The sequence below is a fragment of the Nannospalax galili genome, unplaced genomic scaffold, assembly GCF_000622305.1.
Source record: "Nannospalax galili isolate Female #2095 unplaced genomic scaffold, S.galili_v1.0 scaffold1939, whole genome shotgun sequence".
NCBI classification, from domain to species: Eukaryota; Metazoa; Chordata; class Mammalia; order Rodentia; family Spalacidae; genus Nannospalax; species Nannospalax galili.
The window spans coordinates 48,448-58,513 of NW_008342008.1; the positions used below are offsets into that span (position 1 = coordinate 48,448).

Genomic DNA, 10,066 nt, shown 5'->3' on the forward strand with positions numbered 1-10,066 from the left:
CAATTTACTGCCTTATTTTTGTATTATACTAAGGTCAATTTTGCAGCAATAGCCCTGGCCTTTATCAAGTTTCCCAAGGGTTTAATTCTTTGCTATGTAAACCTTTTGCTTTTCAAGTTTCTAGCATCTTCCTTGTTGAATTCCTTTGATTACTGGTATAAGGCTGGAAATTCTCCATCATTTCTCTTAGGGATTGCATCCCAGTCTTCCAACCTTTGAGAGATCATGTACAATTTCAGTTTCCATGTTTTTTTTTTTTTTCTTTCTCTTTTTTTGGTCTTTTTGAGACAGGGTCTCCCTGTAGCCCTAGCTGGCCTGGAACTCACTATGTAGACCAGGCTGGCCTTGAACTCACAGAGATCTGCCTGCCTCTGCCTCCCAAGTGCTGGGATTAAAGGCGTGTACCACCACACCTGGCAGTGTCCATGGTTTTATTTGCATTGTATTAACCAGATGTTTAACACCTATTTATCAGCTAGATACTATCAAAGACATGGAGAAAACTGGCAGGACTAAGCAGAAAGAATGGTTAAGAGCGGAGGAATTTTGTAAATGCCTGTTTACTGGCAAGGTTTTTGCCTCATGACTTTTGCTTTGCTACACAACCTCTAGCTGCAAGTGTTGTGTTAAGGATTAAATGAGATAATATCCACAAAATTCCGAGCAAAGACTCTGGAATGTGTACTCTTAGAAAAAGTGTTTGAAATGACAGCAAAGTATACCATGGACTCCGAGACCATTGATCTTCAAACAGGAGCTCTGGGCTTAATGGCCAGCCATTATAGCCTGATTGCTGAACCCCAGATCCCAGTAAGGCCCTGTCTCAGAAAACGGTAGATGATTCCTGAGGAACCACACCTGAGACTGGTTTCCATATATATACATGTGCACCTGTACACATGTGTAAACACACAATATGACAATAACATACCAGTCCTTCCCCAGACCCCCAAAAAATGTGAGGGTGGAAACTAAACATAAAAAAGTCACAGACTCTCCCAATTAATAGGGATGTTAAAGAAAAACGAAAGAAGAATAAGGTTTGGAAAGATTTGTGACACTGTAAAATATCTGATCTTTGTCCTGCTTCCTGACATGGGATAAGTCCTAAACACCTGGACTCTTAAAAATGATAAGTGTCAGGGATGGAGAGATGGTTCAGTGATTAAGAGTACATACTGCTTTCCCAGAGAACCCAAGTTCAATTCCCTGCACCCATGTTAGATGGCTCACAATGGCCTATAACTCCAGCACTGAATGTACAAGTACAAATCCACACATATACTCACATAATTTTAAAAAATGTTTTTTTAAAGTGATCTCTCTGTGTAGCCAATGAGCTGCCTCTCTAACTGACCTCATTGGTTCTGTTCTCAGCACTGACCTGGCCCCCTCAGCAAGGCTTTTATTGTTCCTGATGTTAATGCTTGCTTGTACTCTTTTTACAAGGTCCCTCTTCTGGCCTCCACAGGTACTACATGCAGGCAAAACTCATATACATCAAATTAAATAAAAATTTTTACTATGTAGAACAGACTGGCCTTGAACTCAGAGATCTACCTGCCTCTGCCTCCTGAGTGCTGGGATTAAAGGCATGCACCACCATGCCCAGCCCAAAATAAATAAATATTAAAAATAAGTCTTTTTTGTTTGTTTGTTTGTCTTTTTGAGACAGGGTCTCCCTGTAGCCCCAGCTGTCCTGAAACTATGTAGACCAGGCTGGCTTCGCACTCACAAAGATCCACCTGCTTCTGCCTCCCAAGTGCTGGGATTAAAGGTGTGCACAACCACGACCCTGGCTAAAAATAAGTCTTTTAAAAAACAAAGTCTTGCTGGGTATGGTGGTGTATGCTGAGCTTGAATTGCTAGCTACCTTTGCACCTGCCATTGCCATGAACAGAACATTTGCACTATTTTCAAATGATTTTTCTTAAATCAGTTCACTGCTTTTATTCAGCTTAGCAAAGATCTTTTTGGTCTCCCTGTAGCCCCAGCTGTCCTGGAGCTGGCCTGCCTCTGCCTCCCAAGTGCTGGGGTTAAAGGCATGAGCCACCATACCCGGCTAGCAAAGATCTTTATGTGAACATATTAACATAAGTACTCACTATAAAAATCACTTTTGCTGACTGCTAGTAGTATACACACTTGGCTGTGGAAACATCAGTTAAATTATCTCCTACAAATATTTTCATCATCTGCCCTCCAGTTCCTCTGAACATCTATCCCAATACAGCAAGCTCGACACAGAACCAGTGTGCAATATACAATCCAAAAATATCCTTTAGGACATTCTAGCTGGGGGATTTGGAGAGATGGCTTGGAAGTTAAGAGCACTACCAGCTCTTCCAGAGGACCTGAGTTTAGTTCCTAGCACACATCAGGCAGTTCGCTTGTAACTCTAGCTCCAGGGGATCTACATCCTCTTCAGCAGGCACCCCCGCCCCCATCACCACAACATAGACTCACACGACATGTACATTTAAAAAAAAGAAAGAAAAACATGTCAATAGGGCCCCTTTTATTCCAGCACTCAGGAAGTAGAGGCAGGGGGATCTCTGTGAGTCTGAAGACAGCCTGGTCTACACATAGAATTCCAGGTCAACCAGGGTTGCATAGTAAGACCCTGTCTCAAAAACAAAACAATAACAACAAAAAACCCCAGAAAACCAAACCAAATAAAAAAAACATCCTAGCTGAAAGCGGGGCATAAGCCAGGTGTGGTGGCACATGCCTTTAGTCCCAGTACTCCAGAAGCAGAGGCAGAGATTTTCGAGTTCCAGGACAGCCTGGTCTACATAGAGAGTTCCAGGCCAGCCAGGGCTACATAGTGAGACTCTATCTCAAATGAAAACAACAAAAAAAAACTAAAACGAAACATTCTAGCTGAAACAGTCATGGTGTGGAACAAGGCAGGAGGATCTCTAAAAGGTCCAGGCTTACAGAACTGGAGAGAAGGCTCAGTGGCTAAGAACACTGGTTGTTCTTGCAGAAGACCCGGGTTTGAATCCCAGCACCCACATGGCAGCTAACAACTGTCCGTAACTCTAGTCCCAGGGGATCCAACAGCCTCTTCTGTGCGGGCATTGTGCGACACGGTGCACTTACCTACGTGCAGGCAATACATGCATACACATAAAATAAAAATAATAAAATTAAAAAACAAAAAAGGTCCAGGCTTGCTTGGACTATACAGAAAGATCCTGTTTCAAAACCAACCAACCAACCAATCAACCAACCATTTCAGCGAGAAAAGCTCACTCACATTTATAATCTCAGCACTGGGGAGGCAGAGGTAGAGGGTTACTGCAAGCAAGTTCTAGGCCAGCCTGGGCTACACAGTAAGTTCCACGTCAGTCTGGGCTAACGGTACTCCACCTCAATGCCTGGCCAATGGTAAATACAAGTTTACTGAAGGAATAAATGAACACGTGACACTACTAGAGTCCAGTAGTTAAGTATCAGTGTGTTCAGTTTCACACCCACACTTTCTGTAGTGTTTCTTGCAATTCTTTATGGGTATCTCTGATTTGTTCCTTCCTTTCTATCATTTTGGCTTTGAAGGCACGAAGTTCAGACTTCCTGGCTCCTCACAGCCTGACGGTGTTTGGGGGAGGTGCTCTTGCTTGCTACGTTCTTCTGGAACCACAACTTTGGTCCTTTCCGCTGTCGTCTACTGTCCACATTTCTCTCCCAACTCAGGTAATCAAGCCTTCTAAGAGTAGAGCAGATCTGGAGGCAGAGGCAGGAGGATGGCGTTTCCCCTCCCTCCATATAAAGATAATGAGTTGAGGCTGCTGTCTTATAAAAAGGAAGAATTGCAGCAGAGAAGCAGACACTATTAACAATCTGACTTCTTGCTCTGCCTACCAATCTGCCAAATATTAATAGTATATATTATTATTTTTTGGATATACTGAGGATTCAATCTAGGGCCTCATTCATGCTAGGCAAGTGCCCTACCACTGAACTCTATCCCAAGACCTCTGTTTTGCTTTTTTTTGAGACAGGGTCCAAAAAAACTTTGGTTGGCCTCGAACTCTTTATGTAGAACAGGCTGGCCTCCCAGAGAGCTGGGATTAAACGTGTACACCATCATGCCTGGTCTCTTTTTTACTTTTTGAGATAGGGTCTCAGTTGTCCAGATTGGCCTTTACCTTGCAATGCCCATGTCAGCCTCTAAAATAAGTGGAGTTATAGGTATATGTCACCATACCCAGCCTTAATAACATTCTTCATGGGTTCTTTTTTAAAAATCTTATTTTTATTTTATGTGTATGAGTTTTGCCTGCATGTAAGTGCACCCATGTCGTACAAAAGTCTGTGGAGGCCAGAAGAGGGTGTCGGATCTCCCGGAACTGGAGTTATGGGTGTTTGTTAGCCACCATGTGGGTACTGGGAATTGAATCCAGATCCTCTAGAAGAACAGCCAGTTCTATGATTAACAGTTCTCTTAACTGCTGAATCATCTCTCCAGCCCCATTTTTGGGTTATTTTCTAAGTACAAGGCCCTGATATAAGCACTTTATATTAGCTCATTTAATGGGAATAGGAAAACTTACCTCTGACCAGGTTATACAGAAGACCCAGTCAGGGTCTTTGGGCTTTGTAAATCATCTCTGCAAAATGCCAGAGATAACAATGTTTCGCTTTTCTCAAGAGCCTGTATGGTATAAAGTATCCATCAGCATCCCATCACCCACCCCATCCCATCAACCAGATTAAGCTGCCCCATCATTTCACCACTCAGCACCCTGGACTTTCTTACATTAAAAAAAAATTTTTTAGCTGGGCATGGTTGCACACACCTGTAGTCCCAGCACTTGGGAGGCAGAGGCAGGCAGATCTCTGTGAGTTCAAGGCCAGCCTGGTCTACATAGTGAGTTCCAGGACAGCTGGAGCTACACGGAGACCCTACTTCAAAAAGACAAAAAATTTTTTTTTTATTTTTATTTTATGTGTTTATTGCCTGCATGTAGGGAAGTGCACCTGTGTCGTACAATGCCCTTGGAGGACAGAAGATGTTATTGGATCCCCTGGAACTGGAGTTATGGACAGTTGTTAATGGCCATGTGGGTGCTGGGATTCGAACCCAGGTCTTCTGCAAGAACAGTCAGTGTTCTTAACCGCTGGGCCATCTCTCCAGTCCCAACTGTTTTTTTTTAAAAATGTAAGGGGGCCCTCTTCTGACCTCCACGGCAATGCACGACATGCGTGCACTCACATACATGCAGGCAATACACTCATACACATAAAATAAAAAAAAATAAATAAAATATTTTAAAAAAAGGAAACAGTTATCCTATTATAGTTTAATATAGCTCCCTGACTAGAGTGGACATTCTACGAGAGCAGGGCCCTAATTTATTTTTCTCGGCAACATATCTTCAGACACCAGCATGCAGGAAGTTTGCAAGAACTGCAAAAATCAATGAGATCAATGCGAATCAACTAAGCTGCCCATACAATGCTCTTGCAGAGGACCCAGGTTCAATTCTCAGCACCCGCATGGTGGCTAACAACCATCAATAACTCCAGTTCCAGGGAAATCTGATGCCCTCTTCTGACCTCCATGGGCACTGCATGACACGGGTGCACTTACTTACATGCAGGCAATACACACATACACAAAAAATAAAAAATTAAAAAAAAAAAGAATATGCTGACTTGGAACTCCCTATGTAAACCAGGCTGGTCTTGATCTAACAAGAGACCTACTGCCTCCCAAGTGCTGGGATTAAAAGTGTACACCACCACACCAGGTTCCCTGGAGTGTTTTTATGTTTGTTTTTGTGTGGTTAGGATAGCCATTTAAATTTTGAGACAAGGTCTCACTCTTTACTCAATGGTCTTGAATTTATGGTAGCCCTCCTAGCTTGGCCGCCCAAGTATTGGAATCATAAACATGAACTAGTACTGTTCAGTTAGTCAGTTATTCATAAAATTCAAACAGAGGCTTGTGATATATCTCATTGGAAGGCACTTGCTCAGCATATATGAGGACCTGGGTTTGATCCCCAACACCCCCACCCCCAAAGCCCCAAACTGGGTGTGGCGCCTCATTCCTATAATCTCAGCACTTGGAAGGTAGAGGCAGGAAGACCAGTTCAAGGCACTTCTCCGGAAAATGGGGAGTTTGAGGCCAGTAAGGGCCACAAGAGACCATCTTTAAATAAAGCAAAACAAAACAAAACAAAACAAAACCCAACCCTTCAAATTGTCAAAATGCAAGTCAGGCATGGTAGCATATGTCTATAATCCTAGCACTTGGAAGACTGTCACAGGATCTCCTGGGGGATATAAAAGTAAATTACACTCCAGTTTGGGCTATGCAGTCAAGACTCTGTCTAAAACAAAAAACAAAAAAACCCAAAAATCAAACAAACAAACAAAAAAAAGGGGGCTAGAGAGATGGCCCAGTGGTTAAGAGCATTCACTGCTCTTGCAGAAAACTGAGTTTGGTTCCTAGCACCCACATGGTGGTTCACAAGGGTTTATAACTCCAGTTCCAGAGGATTTGATGCCCTCTTCTGACCTCTATGGGCTCCTGCACACCTGAAGAGCACATACATACTCAGGCATGTGTACACACATGTGCACAAACACATAAAATTAAAAAAAATCTTATCCCGATCTGTTTATTTTGAACCCTCCAGTTTTCCTTCCTGGTGCTCTAGTGGGAACCTTTCTTTGTAGCTGTACATGACTGCATCAACCTGTGGTCCCAGCACTTGGGAAGCTGAGGGAAAAGGATCTTGAGTTTGTGGCTAGCACAGTCTACATAGGGAGACCTTGTCTCAAAAATGGACAATACAAACAATGGAAATTCTTTTAGCTAAGTAGTCTCTTTCCTGCTTTCTTTTCCTGTGTGGACAAACATAAGCCACTTCTTCCCAACAGAAGCATATCATCTTAACATCTGCACTCACTCACTCCATTGCTCCTTTCAGGATGTTAATCTCTTGTGGTAGGACCTATGAACATGTTAGGTTACATGGCAAGGAGGAAGTACAGTTATCAGATGACTAGGAAATAGAGAATCTGGCTGGGTATGTAACTCAATAGTTGTGCATGAGCTTAGCATATGCAGGCCTGGGTTAGATCCCCAACATCAAAATTGAAAATAAAATGAAAAATAATAGCTGGGCATGGTGGCACAAACCTGTAGTCCACAGAGATCTGCCTGCCTGACTTCTGAGTGCTGGGATTAATGGCATGAGCCTTCATGCCATGGTGAATTGTTCAAGGCCAGCCTAGTCTACATGATGAGTTCCAGGTCACCCAGGGCTACATAGTGACACTCTGTTGAAAACAACAAACTAATAAAAATTAAAAGCTCCACTAAACTTGTGGTAGTTTTTTGCAATAGCAAATAGAAAACTGAATTCCTGCAGCACCATTTACCTAAATTATGTTTAACACTTGATAAATCATTTATTCAACAATTATCAAAATGGCCATTCCCCATGCTGGATGCTGGGATGATCTACCTGAAGGGTAGCATAGTAAGGTGCTACTACATAGGATAAGTCCAAACATCTCACTATGGTATGCAAAGTCCCTTCAGACAGATTACAACTGACTTCATCTCCTGTCAACACTGGCAGCCTACACTGTTTATCTAATATGCCACCTTGTTCCACAAATCTGTCTTCATGACCATGGATCCTTCTGGTCAAATTCCTCCCTGCAACGCAGTAATGAACCAGTGTTCTACTCTTGGCCTCTGAAGTCAGACCCAGAAAAAGACACTCACTGCAGTGTGAAGCCTTGTTTATCTCCCCAGCATTTGTTACCTCTTTCTTTGTATATCTCTCCTGGTTTGGAGTTCACAATGTATTCCACCCTGGCTTCAAGCTCATGCAATCTCCTGCCTCATCCTCTTAAGTGCTGGGATTAGAGGAAGAGCTGTCACACCTACCTCTTGTACATCTTAGCACACACAGTCATGGTCTCCAGACACTACAATATGTAGATGTTCAAGTCTCTTCTATGTAGTACTTAATATAGCACAGCCTCTTGTATACTTAAATCACCTACAGATTACTTATAATACATAACACAATATAAGTGCTATGTAAATAACTATTGCATGGGGAAGGGAATACACAAGAAGAAACAAAGTCTGAGCCAGATGTGGTTCATGTCTAATCCTAGCATTTGGGAGACAGAGAAAGGAGGACTGCCATGTGTTCAAGGCTACCCAGGCTATAGAGAGCTTGTGTCCAAAAACAGGAGACCATTTTCTTCTTTTAAAATTTATTTATTTAAATATTTTGATAGTGTACCAGTTCCTGAGTCCAAGTACACCCACCTTTAACATTTGGGGATTAGTGAATTGCTCCTCTTCATGTGTACCTGGTATGGTTGTGGCAGAATGTGGTCAAGCTCCTTAGCTTGGGAGTGCTTGCTAAGTATCTCAATTGTGGTTTCCAAACTTTGGTATAATTTGACTCTCATTGTTGGCCTACACGGTGCAATTAATGCTTGAGTTGATTTTCAAATTGATTCATATAATGCCTGGGTTTCTCACAGCCAAAGTCTGGCAACACTGGACCTTCATTTTTACAAGGCTGAACTGATTAGATGGGGTCAGCTTCGTATTTTTCCTTGTTCACATATCTGCTATGTTTTTTTGAAACTGATTTGCCTCAAACTTATGATCCTCCTGTCTCAACCTCCCAGTGCTGGGATTCTAGAACTGCACCTTATCATTCATTTTCTCAAAGTAAAAATAAAAGCTAAATTTACATTAGGCACCTGATCCCTAAAAGCATTTGCGTTTTCAACAGGCCTTAGCCCATAAGGTGTTTCCTCATCTGTCAAATGAGTAAAATAACAGCTACAACACAGGTCTGCAGAGTAAACAGGAATAAAGTAGAGAACACTGTCTCGGATAAGAAAGTGTTTGAAATGCTGTATTAGGAGCCCAAGAGTCATTTACAAAATAAATCAATAAAGGAATGACAACCAACCAGTGTGAGCACGGGTTACTGCTGTAAAGAGGAGAGACTGATGAGGGAAATTGCCAAGGCATTTTCATCAGTTCCTGCAGGCCAAGCTTTGTGCTTGAGACACTGCAGATGCTCTCCAAATAAATGGGAGAAACTGCAGTTACTGAGAATTCCAGAAAATCTTGTAAATGAATGAGTGGGAGAAAGAGAAATGTGGGTGCCTGTGGGGTTTCCCTCTCGTTTCAGCAGGCACACAAGCAAGTACCCAACAGAGTGCCTGTGGAAGGGATGGACCCAATGCACACCCTCCTCCTCCAGGGCGCCCCCCTCCTCCTCCCTGTATTCCGCCCTCCTCCTCCATGTAGACCCCCCCTTTTCCAGATAGACCCCCTCCTCCAAGCAGCCCCCCACCTCATCCAGGTAGCCCTCCTCCTCCAGGTTGCCCTCCCTCCTCCAGGAAGCCCTCCACACCTAGGCAGCCTCCCCCCTTCTCTTTCTCCAGGTAGCTCCCCTCCTCCAGGCAACCCTTCTCCCCCAGGTAGCTTCCACCCTCCCCAAAGCTCCCTTCTCCACGCAGCCCTCCTCCCCATCCTCCGGCCCCGCCCTTACAGGATGTCCTCTCGGAATGAGGTGCCGTGGTTGAGGTTGTGGAAGCGGACGGAGATGCAGTCCCTGACAATGAAGGAGCACCTCGTCTCCTTCTTGTAGGCGCTGAAGCACTCCTTGAAGTCCTCGTAGGTCTTGAAGCAGCTGCCTAGCTCCATGGTCGCCACCGCAGCGCACGCCGGGGCTGCGGCCCACGATCACACCGGGGTCAGAGGTCACCGTGAACCGGTGGTGGGTCAGCCCCTTCGCGGACGGCCCGGTTCGGGTGGCCTATGGGGAGCTCGGGAGAAGCTGGAGTCCCGACAGGGTTATCACAACCTGGGGGCGGCTCAGTCTCTGACAGAAGGGAAATGACACTCGCCCTAATTATCTAGCCCCAAGGCCCCGCCCCTCGCCGACGTATCCAATCACACGCGAAACTTGCAGATTGGCATACAAATTCTCCAATCTCTAGATAGAGAGGGCCACGCCCACTTTGTAATGGACAGGTGTGCCAACCAATAATAATG

General features: G+C 44.0%; 1 protein-coding gene across 1 annotated transcript in view; it reads right to left on the reverse strand.

Annotated features, from left to right (window-relative positions):
* Zswim3 (zinc finger SWIM-type containing 3) overlaps positions 1–9,886 on the reverse strand; it is a 17,796-nt gene extending 7,910 nt beyond the window's left edge. Inside the window, exon 1 of the mRNA XM_008837758.3 lies at positions 9,561–9,886. Coding sequence (XP_008835980.1) covers positions 9,561–9,715 — 155 coding nt within the window. The 5' untranslated portion in view covers positions 9,716–9,886. The remainder of the gene's footprint in view (positions 1–9,560) is intronic.
* Positions 9,887–10,066: the final 180 nt, after the last annotated feature.